The 27,145-nt window shown below is 41.2% G+C and overlaps 1 protein-coding gene across 2 annotated transcripts in view; it reads left to right on the top strand.

Moving 5' to 3' along the window:
• The window catches only part of GALNTL6 (polypeptide N-acetylgalactosaminyltransferase like 6), a 3,351,701-nt gene that overhangs the window by 1,043,383 nt on the left and 2,281,173 nt on the right, over positions 1 to 27,145 (top strand). For both annotated transcript variants that reach the window (XM_073656298.1, XM_073656306.1), the window contains exon 3: positions 23,874 to 24,012. In XM_073656298.1, coding sequence (XP_073512399.1) covers positions 23,874 to 24,012 — 139 coding nt within the window. The remainder of the gene's footprint in view (positions 1 to 23,873; positions 24,013 to 27,145) is intronic.

Genomic DNA, 27,145 nt, shown 5'->3' with positions numbered 1-27,145 from the left:
CATTTCTATTTTTTGTTTTTGTTTTATTCTAAGATCTATTAATTAAAATGTATTTTGTTTGTGGGACAAACCCTTTAAGCTTGTTTCTATATGAAAAGGTTCATCATTATATTTGATGATAAGAAAATCAATTGTAGACTTTTTTAAAAAAAAATATCAAGGTTGGCCCATGATTTTTTCCAAGTTTTTAATTTTGCCCCCCTGTGTATTTGAGTTTGACATCCCTGTTTTAGACCTTCTATTTAAAAGCAACATGGTGGGAATTTTTTTCCTCCTTTAGAAATGGAGTTTGATTGAAATATTTCTAGGATTAGCTTTGTTACATGCTCTTTGGAGCTTTCACTGTGCTGATGCCTGCTATTCACATGACTCACCATTAGATCCCTCTATAATACTCGCAGGCCTACAGTATATTTTACATGATAGAACAAATGTTTTATCTGCTATTGCAACAACGTGTTGCATTTCTGCAAACAGTGTCAGAAAAGCCCTGTTCAATAATACCTTGACTGTGTCCTTTCAAAGTCGATACCTTGAGCACCAATCCAATGGAATTAAGAATCAGAAGATTGGATCAGTAGCATGAACTGGCCCAGTTTGCTATCCTAGTATTGTCATGTCCAGACTCCAGAGTAATGGCTGAGTAGGTATACAATGTCGCTTGAGGCTTTGTCACACCCAAGAGTGGCAAACCTTACATTTTTCAAAATGAATTGTGCATGGTTCAGTGCAGACATTCATTCAAACACAGCTGATGCCAATTATTAAACCATCCATACCCCCTACTTGCCTATCCTTTATCTATATTCTACACCAATCTGCTGCCACCAATACCAATGGCCCACGCTCAGCCAGGCATCTATTCCTTGTCCATCATGTCATCTTTACTGTAATACTGCTGCTGCAGTGACTGCTATTGCTGTCCTTACAGTGCAAGACATAGCCTTGCCTGCTCCCTCATATTTTTTGACCATGTGGTTTCTCCCCCTGCTACTGCCACCACACTGCTATGGAAGCCACATATCTCCTGGCTCCTCACTGTGTTCTCTAATGTTACAATGTACTGCTGCTAGCAGGGCTGCCGTTGGTAGCACTACACTGCCAGACATCTTCTTGCATGCCCCAACCTATTTTTCCACTTTGCAATTTCTTCTGCCTCCACTGCCATGACATAGCCTCGCAAGACAAACATGTCTTGGCTTCCCAGTGTGTTTTATAGTGCTAGATAGTGCTGATGCTGGGAAATGTTCTCACTTGATGATACACAAACATGAAACAGGTCCAAAAATAGGGTTGAAGGCTTGTTGACAAACTATTGCTTCTTTACTTTTAATACAGCTTGCCTGTTCCCGCTCCCTTAAATAGAGATAATTTTTGGGCAGCGTGATAAAAAGTCTTTGTAATTGTTAATTATTTGGAAAATAGCAAACCAGTTGTTAATCCCAAAATGAGGATTTTTTTTTACTCCTAGTTGAGAAACCATTATTCTTTCACTTTAAAAGAAACACCTGTTTTTGCTCTCCAAATAAAGGGATATTTTTTGGATTGCTTACCAAAAGCTATCACTTGATTTTTTAGAAAAGTAAAAAGCTTTTGATACTCCTCAGATAGGCATAATTTGTTCACTATTCTGTGTGAAAAAGTTACAGCTTTTTTTCATTTGCACCACAAGTGTATAAACACCAGCAAGATAGGCATCTGCCCCCAAAACGAGTAATTCCTGCACAACATTTAGATATTATGCAGCCAAAAAGCTCTTATATTGCAGTTTGTTGTTATACATGCTTTTGGTTACTACTGGTTATGCTTTGTTTTTCCCTATCCAGATAAGATGAGGTCACTGTAAATTATTAAGGTAATAAGGCTGTGTTTACGTTAAAGAGCTCAAAAGGTTCAGTAAAGTGCTCTGAGACCTCAGACTGTTATTCACGTATTTTCTGAGAAATTAGAGGCTTTTCAGAATTGTAATTCTTGGCAAATTTATTCATCAAATCAAAATTTGGGGGACAATTCGGTGAAACTGGTGAATTTAAAAATCAGATGATCTGTCCAACTCTACTCTATACCCATTTTTGTTCTCCTTTATTTGCATTACTTCGCATGCTTATTTGTATAGAAAAAAAAATCCATATTAAAAAAAACAAATATACATTCAAGGCACTATTTAAGTGTTGTTGTCTCTATTACTGTAATAAACTGAATATAAATCCATACTTTTAGATAATTTAGCAGCAGTATATGCCAGTGAACAGTTTACTATTAAAAATATGTTTAAATCTAGAAATAGAGAAAAAAAACTTTGCAGTTATTTGTGACAGATGTACTAGAAATCTAGTACATATACCTCTATGCTTGGAGGACATATACTTAGAATAATATTGAATATGTTGTCAGCATGATGAGGAGTAAACTTTAGCAAATGGCCTTCTCCATCTGTCAGATAAAGTATCATGTTAACCATGCTTGAAATGTTTGTAACTAAACTGCAGATCAATGCCATTCTAAAAAATCTGTATTGTGTTAATTTAAGGTTTTCTAAACTTCCATACTCATTTTACTGGTATACATGTATTGTGTTATAATAATCTCAAGTGACACAAATACAAAGCACATGAATGTAAAATGTTATTTAATATAATTGATAAGTTCTGAGGTCAGAATGTAATATCAGCCTTTATGCTAATTTCATCCCTCACAATATTGTAGAAGAATTGTTCTGAGTCTGAAAAGTAAATTTACTGTATTATCTTAAAGGGATTGTCATACCTTTGGGGAAATGTACTTCTAAAGTGAACAATCCCTTTAACTCTATGCATCATTTAATGCAAAAATAATGCAGGCTCAAAAAAATTAATTTAATTTTCAGCCATGGTACTTCCACACATTACAGCCCCAGCAATCCTACATCTACTTCTCAGTGCCCTTCTCCCAGGTCTAGATTTTATAGTACTCACAATAAAAGCTTGTGTCTGATATTTAAGGTCAAAATTAGAGAATAGATTATGCGATTAATTGAGCAGTAGTCTCAGAATTTATTTGCATGATATTTTTCTGCTCTATGTCATGGCTTTGTGCTGCCCTGGCCGGGCTGCTGCTCTCAAGGTACTGGTGCACGGCGGTCCGAGTACCCAATGTATATAGTGCTATGCATATCTGTATGTATTTGTTGTGTCTATACACATATTGTAAAAACATATATTATTCAACCATTATAAACTAGAATATTTTTAATTCAGCATAAAAAAATTGTATATGATATCAATGATAGATGCAATAAACATATTCCCCACTCTAATCAGCCAAAAAAGCAAACAAAAATGAGACCTGCTGTGCTGTATGCTATTATCTCCAAAAAATGTCCATAAGTTATTGAGTTCATTTTTCGTTCATCCAAAATATTGCTAATAAAAAGTAGAACCCATCTAATAAAAAGCATGCCATCTCTCTACTAAAAAAATATACGAGTCTTGGAAAAAAGTCCATGTTGTGACAAAAATATGACTTTTTATATTGTTCAAAAGTATTAAAATGGAAAACAATATTAATATTTAGTTATTTGCCATTAATTTAATAACACCAGTGCAAAAGTTCTATTTTTGTATTGCATAGTAAACAGTGAAAAAAAAGCACAAAAACAATGTCAGAATAGCTGTGCAGTTTGCACCCAACCTCCTCTCCTCTGGAAGAAAAAATGTATATTCAAAAAACAAGAATTAAAGAATAAAAAATAAAAGTGATGAATCCTGCAATGGTAAAAAAATGAACAAATTGCTGCTGTGTTACCACTGGGTTGCATAAGAACCAGGTAGGAAAACATTCAGGCTTGGACTGGCCCACTGGAGAACAGGAGAATCCTCCAGTGGGCCACCACCATCTTATATGAACAGTGCTTGGCACAATATACATACTTGAATCACTATGTACAGACAAAGGCGGCATCTTATTCATGTAACAATCTACCCAGTTCATTGTCATATACATTTGTGATTGAATATAATATTTCATTTGCATGAAACTGAAAAGTGGGGTCTTGGAGTTTGTTACTAGTGTGCCCTTGGCACCCCAGTCTAACACTGAAAGCACTTCTCTATTTCTTGGTAGGAGGATACAGGAATGTGGTGCTCTCAGACCTCTTTGCTATCTTTTTGCTATCAGTCTGGGCAACAATGGAATGCTAGTATAATCTAGTATATTTACATTTTTTAGAATAATCTCATTGGAGAGAAATTGTACTAATAGTTGCTCAGGAGAATTCTTAGGGCAACCAAAAAATATTGAATTTACATATAGGAATTCTACAGAGAGTAAGAAAAATATACTATAAATTTAACTTAGCTTAAATCACTTTTTCAGTATTATTTTGTTCAAAATTTGCATATAGGATGGACACTTTTAACTAAATATAAAATTGACATTTGTTTTTTGATGCTTGTACACAAGAGAAATCAGCAGCACATCTGCAATTTGCAATAAATGCCCTAAAGATCTTATAAGTACAAATTGCAAGAAGAAGATTATTTGCTGTACTTTATCGTACTTTCACAAAATAAGCTAAATTTTATGGTCTGTAGGGGAAATTGAACTTGGCAGGCAAACTACCACTACACGGCTCAAAACGACACGACACAGCCAATTTAACACAGGGAAACCAGGCTTTCAGCGTTCCGAAATTTTTATCAGTGTAATTCCTCTTAAAAACGTATAACTAAAAATTCTGGGACATGAATAACTTTCATTAATTTTCCTTATTAAGGGATATGTTTCATGCAGACTATGTCTGTCCAAGCAAAACTGGCTTGATATTTCTGTATCTGATAAGCCACTCCTGAAGGACCAAAATTCGATGAAAGGAAGGTGACCCATTCACTTATATTTAATAGCTGTGCTGGAAAATCTGCGGAATTGTAAAATAAATGTATTTTAAATGACAGCAAACCTTAAATACATAATGATGTAAATAATTTTGAAAGTTCGTTGGAATGAAGATATCTGATATAAAATAGGGATCAGTAATTTTTTAAGTAAATCAATTGAGGGACTGAATGGTCAATATCCCCACTACCTAAAATATTGTGAATCAAAGGGAACAATCACACTTAAATTAGAGACACATCAAGTGTCATTCTAGACTTAAATGTAATGAATTTAATGCTTAAGAATATAATCCTTTGTATGTAAAATAAGATTTTTTTTGCATATGAGAAAGACTTTCTCCTTGAGAACAATAACATTTTATCCTTGAGATCAATAAGCAAAATAAATGTTATTTTTATGAATACTTTTTAGTTATAATTTATTATTATTAAATTGTGAGAACTGTCCCAATACATGCAACATTAATATTGGGCATTCAGTCCTCCCCATACACACACAGGTTCAGATCTAGTGTTGAGCCACCCCCGTAGTGTTCGAGTTCGGTTCGGTTCGTCGAACACCCGTGTGTTCGCCGAACTGTTTGTCGAACTGTTCGTCGAACACCTTCGAACACCGTTAAAACCAATGGCAGGCAAACAAAAACACATAGAAACACATAGAAAACACCTTCAAAGGTGTCCAAAAGCTGACAAACTGCTCTGAAGACACAACTAACACATGGAAAAGTGACAAGTACATATAGTCATGCGAAAAGAAAAGAGGTGGATGAGTAAAAGGAGGGGGAGACACAGAAATAGGCATGTCATGCCCTTCTAAAATTCAAAAAGTGAGAAGCCGACACGTTCAGTCCGCTCCTGCCCGTGCCACCTCCGTGTCGCCGGGTTTGTGCCAGAGCCGCGGTGAACACTGACGGCCAGCCCCCCTCTCCCAATACTGGTGCCTGTCCGCTGGTGGGTCAAGCGAGCCCCCCTGTGGTGGAGGCAGCTCTAAGCTTTTTAATTTAAATTGTCTCTCTAATTTGAATGAATACACTTTAAATCCATTTACAAGGATCTATTGGAGGGGAAGTCTCATGCCAGCAGCCGCGTAATTCCAGCTCCAGTAGCGTCCACTAAAGCTGCTGCAGTTAAAAAGCTTATATAAGGATCGAGCTCGGCTGTCCATCGCAAGGCATCCTACTGCCAGTCCCAGCCCCTATGCCTTGGGGTGCCTCCTGATGCTCTTCACTGAGTATCCCGTGGTCCCGAAGCATTTCCTTTGAAAAAATTAAGTGTCAAAACTACAGGTGGTGTAGCTTGCTTAACAGCCGGGATAATCCGCTGACTAGCAGACACTGCTACTAGGCACAAAGTATTTCCTGGGCTAGATGCAGTTAAGAATTTGTAATTAGATACTCTCGTTGGATGCTGAGAAAGCATTCCATAGAGTCTCCTGGCACGCCATATATGATTCTCTTAAAAAGCTTGGGGTAGGGGTCTAGGGGACCCATTTATAGCCAAAATCACGGCCCTGTATCACAATACGTCACCTAGGCTGAAGATGAATGGAACTGTATTACCCTGAGGGCTCGGTTGCTACAGAGGTATTGCACCTCACCCAGAGGTGTGATATCTCACTCTCAGGTAAGGATGGAGTGTGGATCAGGACCCGACACCTGCATGCATTACACCACATTGCCGTGGGGCAGGGCGACCAATATGCCCCTGAGATGGGCACGACAGTCCCTGTTCCTGGCTGGAGTGGGGGGAGGGAACACTGAGGAAGGGGAACACTGTAGTGCAGGAGCAGGGAGGAAGCAGTTCCTGGGTGCATTGAGAAGGGAGTATAAAAGGTGGGCACCATCTTATTTCAGTGCAGAGAAGTCTGAGCAGAAGTGGCAGGGAGCAGGGGCTCTGCATGAGCTCTGCTCCGGAGGCGGGCCTAGTAACAGAGGCCCAGGCCTGGAAGAGGGAGAAGGAAGGAAGAGGAGCGGAGAAGGCTCCAGGAACGAGGAATGAAGGGATCCCAGGGGTGCGGACGGGCGAGTCGCCACCGCACGCCCGAATCCACCTGCGTGGAGGGGTCAGGCCAAAGGGGGAGACCTGTCCCCGAAACTAGTGGAGGCAGGAAAAGACCCTCAGCTAGAAACCGGAGGCTGTGACATTTTATGTGGTGCAGCCCCTCGCTACACCCGCTAGGAAGGCACCACATAGGGTCAGGGAAACTGGCGCCAAGTTTACCAAGAGGAGGCCCGAGGCAGCCGGACAGAAGTGTTGGTAAGAAAGGCCAGACAAAGGACACACAAAGGGGGTCCTGTGAAGTGCTCCAAAGTTATCTGGGAGTTGTCTGAGCCCCTCACCTGGTGAGCACAGTACGACGTGGGCAGCCGTTACCTGCAGACGTGGTCTGGATAATAAGAACTGTGAGTAAAGGCCCTGGACTGCATCACTGACTCCGTGTCATTACTGCTGCTGCCATGCACCATCACCCCCATCCTCCGCATACACTGCCCTGAGGCTATACTCCTCCCGTTGGGAGTTATGCTACGCTCTGCTGCACCCACAACACCAGCCTCAGCGGTCTGCCCTGGAGCGGCGGTTCACTCTGACCGCAATCCATGGGTGGCGTAGTCGGACATTTAAACATCAAAACCACATAAATAGTTCAACCACTGGTTTGACCGCCCTGAGCCACGGAACCGGGTCGCCGCCACGGAGACTACAACCACCAGCATCCACCAAAAAGGGTCCGGCTCCGGGTGTCCCAAGGCCCAGGGGGCGCGTCAGAACATTTTCATCACCTTTCACAATCACCAATGGAACAAGGCAGGGATGTTCTCTGTCCCCTCTCTTATACATCCTAGTGACGGAGCACCTGCTCTCATCAATTCGCCATAACCCCAATATTAGGTGGATTGAGGTGGGAGGCACCGAGTACAAGTGCTCTCTATTTGCTGATGATGTCCTAGTATATATCACTCAATCACATATATCCATCCATGCTGTTTTGGCTGAAATAGATCACTTTGTTACATGGTCAAATTTTAAAATCAATGCAGCGAAGTCTGAGGCCCTCGATGTCTCCCTCCCCAAATCCATATAGGATTCCATCCAGTCCAACTTTCCCTTTGCCTGGCCCTCACAGGGTATCAAATACTTAGGAATTCCTATTCATAGAGACCTCTCCCATTTTTGTTATCTTAATTTTGGGCCCTTTATTGAACAACTCCATACAGACCACGGTTGGCAAGTTAGAACTCTAAGATTCACTACGTGAACCTCTTGTGTTTTGTGGAAAAGCACATGTACACTGTGTTCCAAATTATTATGCAAAAAGTGTTTAGGAGTGATAAGGGAAGAATTTGTTTGTTTGTCAGTTAAACTCATTGATGGTGATGTGTGTCAGGGCTCTTTATATCACTGTAAGCAATTGCAGACACCTGTGCTAATTAGTTTGGCAGGTGTGTCCAATGAAAGGCAAGAATACTTAAGAAGGCTGTCTCACATTATTAAGCAGCCTACATTTTCTGCCAAAATGGGAAAGAAAAAGGATGTGTCGGCTGCTGAGAAGCAACAAATTGTGGAGTGTTTAGGTCAAGGCATGACTACAATCAACATTGTGCGATGATCAGGATGAAGTGTCTTGGCAATCAAGAAGTATGTAGCTGATTCACAGTACACACGTGTGCGTGCTGATAAGGGCAAATTGAGGACTCTTTCCTACAAGCAATTACGTCAGGTTAAAAGAGCAGCGGCAAAAAAGCCTTGTCATAGCAGCAGACAAGTTTTTGAAGCTGCTGGTGCCTCCAACGTCCCCCGAACAACAAGATGCAGGGTCCTTCAGAGGTTTGCAGCTGTGCATATGCCATCCTGTCGACCTCCTCTATCCACTGCACACAAGCAGAAACGGCTCCAGTGGGCCAAACATTACATGAAGACTGATTTCAAAATTGTTTTGTTCACGGATGAGTGCCGTGCAGCGCTCGATGGTCCAGATGGATGGAGTGGAGGATGGCTGGTTGATGGACACCCCACGCAAACACGGCTACAGCGCCAACAAGGAGGAGGTGGAGTAATGTTTTGGGCTGGAATCATGGGGAGAGAAATTGTCGGCCCCTTTAGGATCCCTGAAGGCGCTAAAGATGAACTCCATAATGTATGTGGATTTTCTCAAACAGCACTTCCTGCCATGGTTCAAGAAGAAGAACCGTGTATTTCACAGCAAGATCATTTTTTTGCATGATAATGCACCATCTCATGCTGCACATAAAACATCTGCATCTCTGGCTGATATGGGCATAAAAGGGGACAAACTTATGGTGTGACCCCCATGCTCCCCTGACCTCTACCCCATTCAGAACCTCTGGAGCATCATCAAAAGGAGTGTCTATGATGGCGGGAGGCAGTTCACATCTAAGCAACAGCTCTGGGAGGGTATTCTGTCCTCATGCAAAACAATTGAAGCAGAAACCATCCAAAACCTGACAAATTCAATGGACGAGAGAGTTCAGAAGCTCCTTTCGAACAAGGGGTCCTATGTGAAAATGTAACATCACCTAGAATAAAGTTTTGAGTTGAAAACTGTTTGATTTCAGTTTCTAATAACCTGCTAATGCTTATAATTACAAAAATGACCATTTTTTTGGTCTTTATTAAAATGAAAAGGTTGATCGAAAAGTTTGGCGGATCTAAGAGTGTGGCAACCCAGTAGTCATGATTACTTCGAATTCTGACAATATGAGGGTCATGTTGCAGGTAGTGCAGCAAGAAGGCACTTATGTGTCTTGCGCATCTCGGAGCCCCAAAATTATTTTCCGGGCTAGAGGCAGCTAAAAATTATTATTAATTTTAAATCTGGTGGAGCTTAGTATAGATGGCCTAATAGGATCAGTGCTGCACACTGCTACAAAGCCCAAATTATTTTCCAGCCAAGATACAGATAAACATGATTAGTAATTTTAAATCTGGTGGAGCTTATTATAGATGGCCTAATAGAATCAGTGCTGCACACTGCTACAAAGCCCAAATTATTTTCCAGCCAAGATACAGATAGACATGATTAGTAAATTGAAAGCTTAAAACGGTTGGTAGGGTGATTTTAACCAATCATCCATCTTTTACTCTCCACAGGATGACACAGGGGTAGAAAAGTCGTTTCAGATCCATGATTTGTTCATCTTTATGAACGTGAGTCTGTCTACATTATCAGTGGAGAGCCGCGTGCGCTTATCTGTCAGCACACCACCAGCAGCGCTGAACACACGTTCAGACAGAACGCTGACTGCGGGGCATGACAAGATCTCCAAGGCGTAAGTGGCTAGCTCCGGCCATTTATCCAGATTGGAAGCCCAAAAAGAGCAAGGGTCCAGTGACACAGTCATGGCTTCAATGTTTACTTGGAGATACTCCTGTACCATCGTCTCTAGGAATTGACTATGTGTCAGACTTCTTGTCTCCTGTGGCCTTGCAAAGGATGGGCTAAAAAAGTGGTGAAATGATTGCGCAAAATTGATGTTACCAGCAGATACTGTGGTTCTGTTATGGTTTGAGTGCTGAACACTTGACGGTCCCACGGTTGGCAAGTTGGAACTGTGAGATTCACTACGTGCACCACTGGTGTTTTGTGGAAAAGCACATGTGAGACTCTGCAACAGTCTCTGCTGATACTCCTGCATGCGTGCATCCCTTTCTATGGCAGGAATAATTTCTGCAAATTTACTTTTGCATCGGGGATCTAACAGTGTGGCAACCCAGTAGTCAGGATTATTTCTAATTCTCCCAATTCGAGGGTCATGTTGCAGGTAGTGCAGCAAGAAGGCACTCATGTGTGTTGCGCATCCAGGAGCACCAAGTCCCTGTTGTGTTGGTGGCGAGGTAACAATCATGCTTCCTTCCTCTGTCCTCTCCCCCCAACCTCGCACAACAGAAATGTGATCAATGTCTCCCTCATCTGATGAGTCATCCATCAGTTCGTCCTCCACTTCTTCCTGGGCTCCTGCACCTTCCTCACTAGTTTGGCTGCTACCATGCGCCTTGGTAAATCCATCTCCCCCACCCTCACATGCCTGCCGCCTTGGTGCTGCCGACCGTCTGGACCTTGCAGATGTTAGCCCTTCCGCATACAACTCCTCCTCCTCTACTTCCTCCACCTCCTCTTGTGCCACCACCTGACTCCGAATTCTGTTTAACATGTGCTCCAGCATGTAAATCACCGGAATAGTCATGCTGATAATGGCATCGTCAGCACTAAACATCTTCGTCGCAATTTCAAAACTGTGCAGAAGGGTGCATAGGTCCCTGATCTGAGACCACTCCTCCAGCGTGATTTGCCCCACGTCTGGATCTCGTTGGCCCAGGCTATACGTCAGAACGTATTGCACCAGGGCTTGTCGGTGCTGCCACAGTCGCTGCAACATGTGCAGAGTTGAATTCCACCGGGTAGGCACATCGCATTTTAGCCGGTGAAGTGGCAGGCCCAATGACTTCTGTAGAGATGTAAGTCGCTGAGCTGCGGGATGCGAACGGCGGAAGTGAGCACACAGCGACCGTGCCCTCTGCAGAAGGCCATCTAGTCTGGGATAGTGGGCTAAAAATTGCTGAACAACCAGGTTCAACACGTGAGCCATACAAGGCACGTGTGTGACATTGCCTTGGCGAAGGGCCGCACCCAGGTTTGCAGCATTGTCGCACACGGTCTTCCCTGGTTTCAGGTCCAGTGGAGACAACCATTCATGAAATTGGTTCTCCAGAGCTGACCACAACTCCTCAGCTGTGTGACTCACATTTCCCACACATTTCAAAGTAAAAACCGCCTGATGACGTTGAGCCCTACTGCCAGCATAGTAAGGAGGTGTGCAGGATCCCTTCTGCGCAGTTAGAAAGCTTGTGGCATGACCAGACAGGCTTTGGGTGCAGGTGGAAGACCGCGAGGAGGTTGAGGAGGCAGAAGCAGTGGAGGAACTTTGACATAAAGAGGATTGACGCACAACTCGTGGGGACGGCAAGACTTGGACAGCAGCCCCTTGTCCTGCTGTCACCATAGTTACCCAGTGCCCAGTCAGCGACATGTAACGCCCCTGTCCATGCCTACTCGTCCAAGTGTCTGTGGTGAAATGCACCCTGTCACACACAGAGTTTCTCAAAGAAGCGGTGATGTTGTGTGCAACATGCTGGTGGAGCGCGAGCACACCTTTCTTTGAGAAGTAGTGCCGACTGGGCATCTGGTACTGGGGCACTGTGACGGACATAAGGTCTCGAAAATCCTCTGTGTCCACCAGGCGGAAAGGCAGCATTTCTGTAGCCAAGAGCTTGCAGATGGTGAAATTCAACCTCTTAGCTTTCTCATGGCTAGGAGGAAATGGTCTTTTACTTGTCCACATCTGAGGGACTGAGGGCTGGCTATTGTGCTTAGACGGGGTTGATAAGGGTGTCCCCGGAAAACTGCCGGTCTGTGAGGAAGATGCAGGCGGACATGTTAGGTTGCCTTGATCCAAAGGTGGTGCTATCGATGTCGGACAGCGCTCAACACCAGCTGGTGTTACCACCTCCAAAGAAAATGATGACCTGCCAATCACGCTGGCTGTTGCGGGTAAAGAGGTGGCAGGTCTGCGCCCCAAAACAGGTGTGACTGCTGTCCCCCCAGTCACAGAGGATGAAGAGGCCGCGGATGCACAAGATATGGCAGACGGTGGTTGGCCCGGCCGGCTAGGCCGCATTGTAGCACACTGAGCTTCCCATTGCAACTTATGCTTCATGTCCATGTGCCGGTTCATGCATGAAGTACTCAAACTGTATTTTTTGGCCTCTACTTAGCTTTTGCTGACAAATGTTACAGATAACACGAGTTGGGTCATCTTTATCGATCTGAAAAAATGCCCAGGCTATGCAAGGCTTAGCACCCATGCGACCTGAAGAGCCACCACGACTTGTGGTGAGAGGCAGAGTTGTGTTTGAGGATGCAGTTGTTGATGTGCTTCCAGTACTACGTCTCTGTCCAGGAAGGTGCAACCTGACCTCGTCGTCACTAGCATCTTCCTCCACCTCCTCTGCTGACCTCATCTCTTGGCTGACTGTGGGTTGACAGTAAGTGGGATCTCCAAACTCATCATCATCACCCTGTGCGTTATCAAACCTGTCGTCCTCAGAGCCAACCTGTTCCTGCCCTGACAAAAAACTAAAGTTTTCGCTCCAATCAGGTATTTGAGTCTCATCATCGTCTTCCTCATTGTCTCCACCAACAGGAGTTACAGTTTGGGAATGAGGGTCTACATTATGGTCAGAACCTTCTGCGTCTGGTCCTTGATCCGACTCATAAAGATTCTGGGCATCAGTGCAGATCATTTCCTCGTCTGGATTCACAGAAGCGCTGGAGTCGACCTCTGATTCCCAGGCTATAGTATGAGTAAACAGCTCTGCAGACTCAACCATCTGTTCTACCTCATACTCAGACGGGCAGCCGGAGATTTGGGAGCTGTGAGGAAGCAAGTGCGATTGGGGTGACACCTTTGAGGACTGGAGTATTTGTGATGTTGAAGTTGATGTGGAGGAGAGCCCACTTAAAGGAGCACTTGATATCCGTTGAAGCACCTGCTGTTTTTGTGCCTTATCTGGCATTTGTAGCGATTGGCGTGGCCGTAAGAAAAGGATCTTATCACATTATCCGCTAAAAGAAGTAGACATTTTAGTTTGGCTGGAAGATGGTCTTTCTTCTGCAGATGTTACTGTTGCTTTAACACCTACCCCACGGGCACAACCTTTTTTCCCCTTCCCAACACGCCTATTCCCCTTTCCACCAGCAGCAGGCCTTTTTCCACTCATTTTGGTGGTTAACTAATTCACAACTCTGGAGTTGTTTGCACAAAAAAACAATGGATGGGAACCAAGCAGAGCTGAGTGGCCAAACTGTGGTATTAGGCCAAAACTATTGGCTGGGTTAGAAGCAGAAAAAAATTATATTCAATTTGCATCCTGATGGAGGTCAGTATAGATGGACTAATAGAACAAGTCCCACACACAGCTAGAAGCCCAAATATTTTTTCAGAGGTAGATGCAGAAAAAAAAATATTCAGTTTGCAACCTGATGGAGGTCAGTATAGATGGACTAATAGAGAAAGTCCCACACACTGCTAGAAGGCCAAATATTTTTTCAGAGCTAGATGCAGAAAAAAATTATATTCAGTTTGCAACCTGATGGAGGTCTGTATAGATGGATTAATAGAACAAGTCCCTCACACAGCTAGAAGCCCAATATTTTTTCAGAGGTAGATGCAGAAAAAAATATATTCAGTTTGCAACCTGATGGAGGTCAGTATAGATGGACTAATACAACAAGTCCCACACACAGCTAGAAGCCCAATATTTTTTCAGAGCTAGATGCAGAAAAAAATTATATTCAATTTGCAACCTGATGGAGGTCAGTATAGATGGAGTAATAGAACAAGTCCGACACACAGCTAGAAGCCCAATTATATTTTCAGAGGTAGATGCAGATAAAAATTATTTTCAATTTGCAACCTGATGGAGGTCAGTATAGATGGACTAATAGAGAAAGTCCCACACACTGCTAGAAGGCCAAATATTTTTTCAGAGCTAGATGCAGAAAAAAATTATATTCAGTTTGCATCCTGATGGAGGTCTGTATAGATGGATTAATAGAACAAGTCCCACACACAGCTAGAAGCCCAATATTTTTTCAGAGGTAGATGCAGATAAAAATATATTCAGTTTGCAACCTGATGGAGGTCAGTATAGATGGACTAATACAACAAGTCCCACACACAGCTAGAAGCCCAATATTTTTTCAGAGCTAGATGCAGAAAAAAATTATATTCAATTTGCAACCTGATGGAGGTCAGTATAGATGGAGTAATAGAACAAGTCCCACACACAGCTAGAAGCCCAAATATTTTTTCAGAGCTAGATGCAGATAAAAATTATTTTTAATTTGCAACCTGATGGAGGTCAGTATAGATGGACTAATAGAGAAAGTCCCACACACTGCTAGAAGGCCAAATATTTTTTCAGAGCTAGATGCAGAAAAAAATTATATTCAGTTTGCAACCTGATGGAGGTCAGTATAGATGGTCTAATAGAGAAAGTCCCACACACTGCTAGAAGGCCAAATATTTTTTCAGAGCTAGATGCAGAAAAAAATTATATTCAGTTTGCAACCTGATGGAGGTCTGTATAGATGGATTAATAGAACAAGTCCCACACACAGCTAGAAGCCCAAATATTTTTTCAGAGCTAGATGCAGATAAAAATTATTTTTAATTTGCAACCTGATGGAGGTCAGTATAGATGGACTAATACAACAAGTCCCACACACAGCTAGAAGCCCAATATTTTTTCAGAGCTAGACGCAGAAAAAAATTATATTCAATTTGCAACCTGATGGAGGTCAGTATAGATGGAGTAATAGAACAAGTCCCACACACAGCTAGAAGCCCAAATATTTTTTCAGAGGTAGATGCAGAAAAAAATTATATTCAGTTTGCAACCTGATGGAGGTCTGTATAGATGGATTAATAGAACAAGTCCCACACACAGCTACGAGCCCAATATTTTTTCAGAGGTAGATGCAGAAAAAAATATATTCAGTTTGCAACCTGATGGAGGTCAGTATAGATGGACTAATAGAGAAAGTCCCACACACTGCTAGATGGCCAAATATTTTTTCAGAGCTCGATGCAGAAAAAAATTATATTCAATTTGCAACCTGATGGAGGTCAGTATAGATGGAGTAGTAGAACAAGTCCCACACACAGCTAGAAGCCCAAATATTTTTTCAGAGGTAGATGCAGAAAAAAATTATATTCAGTTTGCAACCTGATGGAGGTCTGTATAGATGGATTAATAGAACAAGTCCCACACACAGCCACAAGCCCAATATTTTTTCAGAGGTAGATGCAGAAAAAAATATATTCAGTTTGCAACCTGATGGAGGTCAGTATAGATGGACTAATAGAGAAAGTCCCACACACTGCTAGAAGGCCAAATATTTTTTCAGAGCTAGATGCAGAAAAAAATTATATTCAGTTTGCAACCTGATGGAGGTCTGTATAGATGGATTAATAGAACAAGTCCAACACACAGCTAGAAGCCCAATATTTTTTCAGAGGTAGATGCAGAAAAAAATATATTCAGTTTGCAACCTGATGGAGGTCAGTATAGATGGACTAATACAACAAGTCCCACACACAGCTAGAAGCCCAATATTTTTTCAGAGCTAGATGCAGAAAAAAATTATATTCAATTTGCAACCTGATGGAGGTCAGTATAGATGGAGTAATAGAACAAGTCCCACACACAGCTAGAAGCCCAAATATTTTTTCAGAGCTAGATGCAGATAAAAATTATTTTTAATTTGCAACCTGGTGGAGGTCAGTATAGATGGACTAATAGAGAAAGTCCCACACACTGCTAAACGGCCAAATATTTTTTCAGAGCTAGATGCAGAAAAAAATTATATTCAGTTTGCAACCTGATGGAGGTCAGTATAGATGGACTAATAGAGAAAGTCCCACACACTGCTAGAAGGCCAAATATTTTTTCAGAGCTAGATGCAGAAAAAAATTATATTCAGTTTGCAACCTGATGGAGGTCTGTATAGATCGATTAATAGAACAAGTCCCACACACAGCTAGAAGCCCAATATTTTTTCAGAGGTAGATGCAGAAAAAAATATATTCAGTTTGCAACCTGATGGAGGTCAGTATAGATGGACTAATACAACAAGTCCCACACACAGCTAGAAGCCCAATATTTTTTCAGAGTTAGATGCAGAAAAAAATTATATTCAATTTGCAACCTGATGGAGGTCAGTATAGATGGAGTAATAGAACAAGTCCCACACACAGCTAGAAGCCCAAATATTTTTTCAGAGCTAGATGCAGATAAAAATTATTTTTAATTTGCAACCTGATGGAGGTCAGTATAGATGGACTAATACAACAAGTCCCACACACAGCTAGAAGCCCAATATTTTTTCAGAGCTAGATGCAGAAAAAAATTATATTCAATTTGCAACCTGATGGAGGTCAGTATAGATGGAGTAATAGAACAAGTCCCACACACAGCTAGAAGCCCAAATATTTTTTCAGAGGTAGATGCAGAAAAAAATTATATTCAGTTTGCAACCTGATGGAGGTCTGTATAGATGGATTAATAGAACAAGTCCCACACACAGCTACGAGCCCAATATTTTTTCAGAGGTAGATGCAGAAAAAAATATATTCAGTTTGCAACCTGATGGAGGTCAGTATAGATGGACTAATAGAGAAAGTCCCACACACTGCTAGATGGCCAAATATTTTTTCAGAGCTCGATGCAGAAAAAAATTATATTCAATTTGCAACCTGATGGAGGTCAGTATAGATGGACTAATAGAATGATGCTATACCCAAAAGATTTTACTTCACTAGGTGCAGTAAAAAATTGGTATTCTATACACAGGTGGTATATCTTGCAACACAGATAGGCTTCTCCACTGACTAACACACTCTGCAATAGGCCAAAAAGGATTAGCTTTGCTAGATTCAGCCAAATGCTGTGAAAAAAACTTGCACAGCACTGGCACAGACCTGCCTGGCAAAAACTGATAGGAACTGATGTAACCTAGTCCTGAAAAGGACTCCAATTACAATTAGTCTTTACTCCCACAACCTATCTATTTAAGAGCACAGACCTGCCTGATAAAAGTCGTAGGAAATGCTGTAACCTAGTCCGTAAAAGGACTGCAATCACAACTATTCCCTACTCCCAAGCTATCTGTAGATTTGTGCGAAAATTGGCTTGAAATTAACAAGGTATAGCGCACACAGCAACAGCGGTGCCGTCTAACACGCAGCTGCAGCAGTGAGAAAATGGTGGCGACGGGGAAAATGGCTTGGTCTTATAGGGCAAGGACATGTGACATACACTGCCAATGACACATGCCCTTGCTTGTGTGAAAAAAAGCACTTCGCTCCGTGTGTGCGCTGCTGATAGGCTGACAGATTGCACCTCCCCACTGTAAATGCGGGAATGAGAAAAAAAAATGGAGATCTTCATTATTCCTGCAGAGATCCATCCCCTGACCCTCCCCCCACCCCGCTGTACACTAAAACTGCGTATTAACATTAATTTTCATCATTACTGAGAAAAAATCCAGTTATGATTTTGGTGCACGAACAGTTATCGAACATAACCTCGAACAGCCGAATTTTTCTCAAATCGTTCGTGTTCGCCGAACGGCTCGAACACCGCCCAAAACAGCTCGAATTTGAGATTGGCGAACAGTTCGAGTAGAACAACGCTCATCTCTATCACACTGTAGTAATCATTTCTTTGCATTCATTGTGAATCAACACTTTGGCCCTGATTAATAAAGGTGTTTATACCAGTTTTATTCTCAACTTGGAAATTACGTTAAATATTTGTGACTTGCCATTTTCACGCCTGTCCCTGCCATCTTTGCCAATATGGTTAAACCCACTCGTCAAATTAATAATAAAATTAAGCCACTTTTACATGACACTTGTAACATGCACTTAGTTCATTAAATGGCATGCATCTCTTACTTCACGTGTATTAGATAATATCGAGCTAATATCTTTTTGCTTGCATCTATGTGTCGCATCTATGGTCAAAGAAGGAGACTACTGTTTTTTGCATATGCATATGTTGTAGACTATCATGTCTGTTTTTCCTTTGGGGGTGTACATATGTTGGACGAAATCTAGCTAACCTCTTTTGCTTGCACCAATGTGACGCATATATTGTGAAACAAGGAAACCACTGTTTATTGTATATGCATATGTTATAGACTATTATGTCTGTGTTTCTTGTGGTAATATTTGTGTCTCAAGGGTACTATACCTACGGTTATTATATGGACTCTCAGGGCCAGACAACGAGGAGCAGGAGTGCTTTATCTTGCATTGTCTATTAGGGTGTCAACCTCTGAGGATAAGTAGGGCTCTTATTTTAGGTCCTTACAGGGACATTATAGAGGACATATTCCCACATTACTTCTTTGTACCCTTTTTGACTGTTTTTTTGTATGTCTCCTATTTTACACCTTACAATTTATACCCATTAAGTGTTTTGTATCTTAAAAATAAGGTTTTCATTCATTTGTTAGAACCAAAAATCAAATAGCAAAATCAAATAATAAGCACAAATAACACTTAATACATTTGATATACAAGAAAACCATACAGGAGGGGAGTTAAGATATAATTGTGCCCCAGGAAACCACTCAGTCTTAATAAAGGAGTGTGCAGGTGTTAGATGCACTGAATTCATTATAAGGTGCATGTCGTCTTTATTAGTGACCAGAGTGCTCATCACTGCTCGGTACTCGCCCCAGCATCTCACTGCTCTGCGCTCCTCGAGTATTTCTGGGATGCCTGGGCGGGAGCTCGGGTCCCCGTCCTGCATATTTGGTGCTCTTTAGAGAGCCAATGAACATTCAGGGATTGCTTTCCATGCACTGCAATGCAGTAGTCATGTTGGTTATGGCATTAGTGATTGGCTGGCCGCATAGCGTCATTGGGTCTATATAAGGCCTGGTGGCCCTATGTTCATGACAGTCTAACCTGTAAACAGGCAGAGTAAGGAGAGATGATGTTGAGCTACTGAGAGAATTGACAGTTTAAAAGTTAAATATAAGTATTTCACAGCAAGACATATATCCATCTGAACTAACAGTCCTTTTGAGGACTAATCCAGCTGCATATATTATTCCTGATAGCAAGAGTTAGGCAGGCTGGGATTTTGGCAGTGTAAACAGCATAATAGGGTCCATTGCACATTCTGTCTGCTGCTGCTGTTACAGATATCAATATATCCAGGCTACTTTTTTTTTTGCTCTTAATCCTGATTATTTGCTTAAAAAGCATTCCAGAGTACACCATTTTACTGCTCTGTTTGCTTGTGAGCAGAATAGAGACAGATTTTTTTTATTATATTCGCATTCCGGTATTGTGGAAGCAGAGAAACTTTTCCATGATCACACGTGATCCCATATTACTGCAGTAATAATACAGAAATTTTTGGGAGCGTGTCAGATATTACACTCCATTTAAAGTCTGCCAGGTACATGTTGTTCCAAACTATTGACACTTGGTTGGTGACAAATACCATACTATTAGACGACTGATGGAAACGTGGCCATCAGACGTGATCTCATATTACTGCCGTAATAACACAGACATTTTTGGGAACATGTCAGATATTACACTCCATTTAAAGTATGGCAGTTTTGTGTTAAAACCTATTAACAGTTGGTCGCTGACGAATACCATACTATTAAGCGACTGACTGAAACCGTAGTAATCAGATATGATCCCATATTACTGCGGTAAGAATACTGAAATTTTTGGAAGCATGTCAAATATTACACTCCATTTAAAGTTTGGCAGTTATGTGTTGTTCCAAACTATTCACACTTGGTAGCTGACAAATACCATACTAAAAGGGCAGTGTCTAAAACCATGGTCATCAGACGTGATCCCATAATACTGCGGTAATAATCCTGAAATTTTTAGGAGCGTGTCAAATATTATACTCTATTTAAAGTCTGCAGCAGTGTGTTGTTGGACCTATTCACATCTGGTCGCTGACCAATACTAAGTGTACTACAAGGCCAGTGGCTAAAACTGTAGTTATCAGACTTATCAGATATTTCTGCAGGATACTAATCCAGAATTTTTAGGGAACGTGTCAAATATTATACTGCATTTAAAGTATGCCAGTTGTGTGTTGTTTAACCTATTCACACTTGGTCGCTGACCAATACCATACTACTTTAAATGCAGTATAATATCTGACACGTTCCCTAAAAATCTCCTGCTACAAAGGCATATGTTCCTTAAATAGTTCAATTGTCATTTGAAGTACACATCCACAGGTCAAAGATTAGGGAGAGTATTATTCCACAGGTCTCAGGTCTCATTGTTTGCTCCTTTAATCATTTTACATAGTTGGTATAGCAGGGGGCTCTTGTGAATAAACATCTAGCTGGCTTTAGTATAGTATGCAATTAGCATAGTAACAAACATCATTGTTTCAGAACCAAGAGAAGACAACAATCAGGGTTATACAAATACTGGTCTGTGCTTCTTGACCACCACAGAAATATACATACATTTACAAGTCAACACAAACACAATAATGTATTTCTCTTGGCTTAACAAATCTAACCGTCTGGCTGATTAAGATTATAAACTGTTTTGTCACAATAGTGGAGGGCCACAGTTAAAAATTTATTTTCTATAATTAAGGAGTGAGTCTCCTAGACTGGTAATGCCAAAAATAGAATAAATCCTGAGGCATATATATTACCCTTGTCTAGGTATGAAGGAGTGCATGGGAATAGACCCCCCCCCAAGAAAATAACCACTGGATTTGAGTTTATGCTTGATGCTATCATCTGGTGGCCCAATCCAGCCCTTGTTCATTTTGATAAGAGTCAGCCTGTCAGCATTTTAAGTTGACAGGCAGATGCGCCTATCAGTTTTAATGCCTTTTTTTTATAATTCTTCACCTGCACCTTAAAAACATCTCCAAAATCTGACCTTTTCTCACCTTTGATACTGCAAAAACACTTACTGTCACTCTTATTCACTACTGCAACTCTGTTCTAATTGGTCTCCCTGTAAGCAAACTTTCTCCTCTCCAATCCATTCTGAATGCAGCAGCCCTTGTCATATTTCTATCAAGCCGCTTCACCAACGCTTCTACCCTGTGCCAGTCATTGCACTTGTTAGGTTGCCCATTCATTACATAATACAACACAAACTCATCTCTCTCACTCACCAAGCTCTCCACAATTCTGCACCGCCCAATATCTCATCCCTCATTTCTGTCTATCACCCCTCCCGTGCCCTCTGTTCTGCAACTGATCTAAGACTAACATCTAACTTAATCGGAATCTCACATCTCCATCTCCAAGACTTCTCTCGTGCTGCGCCTGTTTTCTGTAATGCCCAAAATGCGTACAACGCGAAGGTCAAGGTAAAGGCAGCGGAACATAAAGGCAGCCATGCGTGACAGGCTGCCAACAGCCAAGACTTCCCTGTCCACACCAAGATGATGACTGTCCTTGTTCTCCGCTTCCTCCTCCTCATTATCTCCCAATCTGCGTTGAGATGAGATGATGCTGTGCTGAGTAGCATCACCCTGTATAGTTCCTTGTCCATCTCATCATGCTCCATCTGCAATGCCTCCTCTTTAATTGTGAGCAGCAAGCGTTTCAGTAGACAGTGAAGCAGGATGGTAACACTAATTATGGCATCATCGCCGCTCACCATCTTGGTGGAGTCCTCAAAGTGGGCATCCATGCCCACTCATCAGCTCTTATGTGCCGAGGCTGACCTGAATTCCGACGAGCATGTTGAAGCTAGTTCTCAACATCTGCCCTCTGCTGCTCACAAGTCTTTCCAAATATCTGCAACGTTGATTTCCAACACATCGCACACCAGTTGGTGAGCTGGAAGCTGCAAATGCTGCTGAAACACTGCGAAAGCTGTAGTTAACTTTTTGAAATGGCGAACAGGCTATCTCTGCATGTGTCACAGCTGTCCAACAGCCGTGACACTTGCAGTCACGGCAACAATGAACGAAATGCCGAGCATGCCAAAATACTCGGTGAGCACTCGAGCGTGCTCGCCGGAAAGGGTTAATGATACATACTTGATCAACACTAGTCTCCACACTTCACAAGGAACAAGTGGTCTACCCACTGCATAAGAAGACACTAGCCTGCACAGCTCCAGAAGTAGACCCCTTGAGTGCACAATACATTTAGTAACAGTCCTTGGGACATCTAGCAAATCATCATCCACATCCATCCCAACTAGCCTGTATGTAATTGTCCGTATATGTTGTTCACCACAGATGGCTGCACACATATCCAATAAAGTAGTAACCGCATGTGTTGTAGAACCAGAGGTGATGGTAGCTGTGTTACATTTGAGTCCGCAGGAGCTTATGAAAGCACATCTCTTCAGTCCACATATGGCCATAGGTGCATAGTGTCCTGTCATAGATGGCAATAGTTGCCTCAGATGTATATCTGTAGAAGGCTGTGGGTGGCAGCATTCATCCATGGGTAACATTAACTGCGTTAGACCAGGGTGTGTTCCCCTAGATTGCAGTTGCTGTGGGGGGCTTGTAAGTAGTAGTGGCAAATTAGGGTATAGTGCTTGTGCAGTGTATCCTGAGGTAGTAGTCAATGTCTGTATGCCATAGCCGATAGAAGATATCCATCCTATATCTTACCACCACACTGTAACCTCCATGTCCACCAGTGGCACCTTATGGTCTTGCTCTCTTGGTTCATCTTGAATACAGCATCCCTGCTGTCATGTTCTTCCATGTCATGCTTTCCCAGGTGCTGGTAGCGCTGGGCCATCAGTTTCACTGTGCCATCTTCTCCTGGTATGCTGGCTCTCTTTCCTGACCCCCTGGTTCACTCCTCCATGCTTTTTTCGTCCTCTCCTCCAGACTCCCCAGGGTGTTTGGTTCCCTCCATCCCACCACTGTCCAACATACAGGTACAGTGCAATCCAACAAGTAGAAAAATTCCAAAGGATTCAAGACTCAGAATGAAAGGTTCAGAAAAAAAAAAGAAAGAAGTTCCAAAAGTCCAAAGAAACATAAAAACAAATAAAAACTGTAACTGGAACAAACAGTATAGCTGCTACAAGGAGCTACCACTAGCAAGGCACGTATTGTGTCTTCAAAAAGAGATATCCAGCACATCTAAATAGTATTAGGCTTTATTTCTTGCTAATTAAAAATATGGCAATAAAAGGATGGTATGTCAAAAAATTTTGTAGAAAGTGAAAAGTCCCTTTAATCCATACTAGTTGACACTTTTAAAGACAATCTCCTCTTACTCACAACTTAAAAGAAACATAATGACATGCTACAGATCTCTTTTGAGACTTTCCATTCTTCAAGGATAGGTGAATATCAGGGTTAATTTAGAATAATATTTTGACCGTTTTATGCATAATATGTTTTCTGTTCCAGGTAAAGGTGAACATGGAAAACCATATCCTGTCAATGAACTAGACCAAGATGACACAGCCTACAGAGAAAATGGTTTTAATATATATGTTAGCAACAATATTGCATTGGAGAGATCACTCCCTGATATTCGACATCCTAAGTAAGTTGACCTTCCCATTACAATTTCCATTAAATAATAAAATAAATATATATAAAAATGGTGAAAAGGAAAATGTTCATATAATCAATTTAGCTGTATATTTCTATATGTCACTATCTAATTTCATTGATGTAGTGCCTGGCAGACAGGCCCAGCTGGAAACTAGGTGAATCTGAGAATTTTAGATACACTTATGTAATTTAAATTTAAGGTTCCACGTATCATTTCATTACATAAAGCAGCTCGCTGAAACTGATTAAATAAGTCATTATGGGGTCACACTGCAATGTAGTAAAATTGATGAATGGAAATGAAATCACTCATAGATTATGTTTTCTTGCTAAAAAATAAATCTGTTGTAATAAAATATATCACTAAGAAAGAATGACCAAGTCATTTCCTGGTGTGAGGCTTACTCTCATGTGAAATTAAAATTTTGTGTACATACTTGTTTTAGGTTTATTAATCTAGCATAGAAGGTTTCATAGATACAAATCAAATTAGTAATTTTGTGACATTGGCAAATTAATCGATTTTATCATGTGTTATCTAGGCACAATTTATAAAACTTGAATAATATATGACATTTATTGTATAAGTAGAAACCAACAGTGGGATATACAAAGATAAGAAACATATTTAAAAAATATCTTTAGGGCAGGTGCAGACAAGCGTATTTTTGGTTCGAGTGCAATCCGACAAAACATCAGATCGCTCTCTGACCAATGGAAGTCTATAGGGTTGTGAAAGCCCCATGAGTGCATGGGAAATATCGGATTGCACTTGGATGTCATCTGAGTGCAGCCAGCTTTCCGTGGCCTCACAGAAGAGAGAAGATGGAGAAAAAAATTTTTTCCATCTTCTCTCCATCTGAGATTATCAGATCACACTATGATCACACTCTGATGAAACTCTCAGTTTGATCATAGTGTCATTGAAATAATTGTTCTGATTTTCTCAGATGACAAAATATACGCTTGTCTGCACCTGCCCTTAGTGTTTTGGATCCACTCCTTGTTTGGTTAATAATCTCAAATTCTCATGAAAAATACCATACTAACCACAATTCTACAATGTTTAATAAATGAAACACGTTACAATTGTAATCTAAAAGAATGAAATTAGTTTAAAGAACAGAAACCACTACCCAGGTTTTGTAGCTTTTTAAATTGGTTACTGAAACTATTGCAATTACTTATTACATTCCCATGTATGGCTTTGCTGTCTATACACCTCTGGTATCTCCTTTAATCTGATAAATATTACTGTCACAAAAAAATTAATTTACTAGAGAAGAACAAATCAATTCAAGGCACATCAAATTTGCTTTCAATGTCTTTTGCCATTTTTCCAGTAAATCTAGCAAAGTGGTAGGTGTCTGCCATGTTGCTAGATTTGTATAGACCAGAAAGGGGCTAAAAAATATATATATTCACCTCGGAGCTCACTTATCCCACTGCTTCAGATCCACACCCAGTTAGCTCTTCTAAAGTGTTGAGCGAATTTGTTTGGCATTTCAAATTCAGGTTCGTGTTTGGGGTTCCGGCTTGTTCGCGACCAAAAATCGACTCCGCCCATGAACATCCCTGATTTTCCAAGCTGTCACGCAGATTTTTTGGCGCGAACAAGCTGGAACCCCGAACACGAACTCGAATTTAAAATGCCAAACAAATTTTAACAACACTACTCTTCTCACCTTGCAGCCCTGGTGTCTTCTTTTCTTCACGTGTGGTGACCGATATTTTCTTCCACATCTTTAGTCTTCGCCAATGCTTCCATTGCAGTCATGAAAACTCTACATTTATCATGCTCTGGGATTCAGCAAAAAACAGAGCATAGGACGCATTGTATTTGCATCAAATAAGTTTGATGCAAAACAAAAGTTCTATCCAAATTTAAGTGAATTTTTGCTGATTTGCTTATCACTATTACTTATATTTATTTATGCTCACGTCTTAAAAAAGGAGAATACATTTTTTTGTAGATATTAAAAATAGTATTGAAAATAACTACAGTATATATAGCTCTTATTTCCAAAATGTAGTTATCCTCAAACATAGTTGACATTTATGAGTGAGTAGTTATTTATATATGAGAGGCGCCATGGTGACTCATTGATTCGTACTGCAGCATTGCAGTGCTGGGGTCCTGGGTTAGAATCTGATCTCTGATCTGCATAAAATGTGAATTTTTGTTTGGGTTTTCTTTCCACCTCCCAAGAATTTAGATTGCGATTCCCACTGGGAAATGTGAGTGATATAAATGGCTGCTGAAACATGTGAGCACTATATATTCATATCCCCTTTAATTAGAGCACACAAATGGTAACGGTACTTTCAGACAACTTGACAACATTTGATAGACTGTCTGTTGTCAAGTGTTAACCATCTCTCACAGTAGAAAAGCCAAGATGGATTTCAGAAAGTAAGAGTAGGAATTCATCTCTCTGCTCTTGCTCTCCTGTCAACTGCATACAGGTATAACAGAATGGTAAACTTCATGGAGTAGACATGTCATTAGATAGTGACATACATAATAACTAGTAAATTGATTCAATGCAAATTAAATTCAAGATGAATTTTATGAAATGTAAAGTTTTTGGCGAATTGAAGAAATTTTAGATTTGATTGGTGTAGGCAATGCATGATAGGCATATTTTGGTGCAAGTTACAACTGTATTCTGGCTTATTGAGTTTGACAAATCTTCACCTTTGTGTCTATTTCATCCAATTAATAGTGTAAAGCCCCGATCACACTAAGCGAGATCGCTGCTGAGTCACAAGTTCTGTGACGCAACAGCGACCGTAGCAGCATTCTCGCTACATTTGACACGTAGCAGCGACCAGGCCCCTGCTATGAGATCACTGGTCGCGTCGAATTGGCCTGGACTATTTTTTGATCATTGAGATCCCACTGGTAGCATGCATCGGTATGTTTGACACCTTACCAACGACCTCATTGGCGACTCAGAACTGAGACACATAGACGTGCATTTGCGTTGCATCGTTATACAGGTCGCTACGGGTCGCCGTTTCGTTGCTGCGTCATTGGGAAGATCTGACTGCTTGACATCGCACAAGCGATCACATAACAACGCAGTAACGATCCCTGCCAGGTCGTATCGTTGTCGGGA

This window comes from Phyllobates terribilis, unplaced genomic scaffold (genome assembly GCF_046119375.1).
Source record: "Phyllobates terribilis strain yellow unplaced genomic scaffold, ASM4611937v1 Scaffold_1__5_contigs__length_1240528914, whole genome shotgun sequence".
Classification (NCBI taxonomy): domain Eukaryota; kingdom Metazoa; phylum Chordata; class Amphibia; order Anura; family Dendrobatidae; genus Phyllobates; species Phyllobates terribilis.
This window is presented reverse-complemented; position numbering and strand designations above follow the sequence as displayed.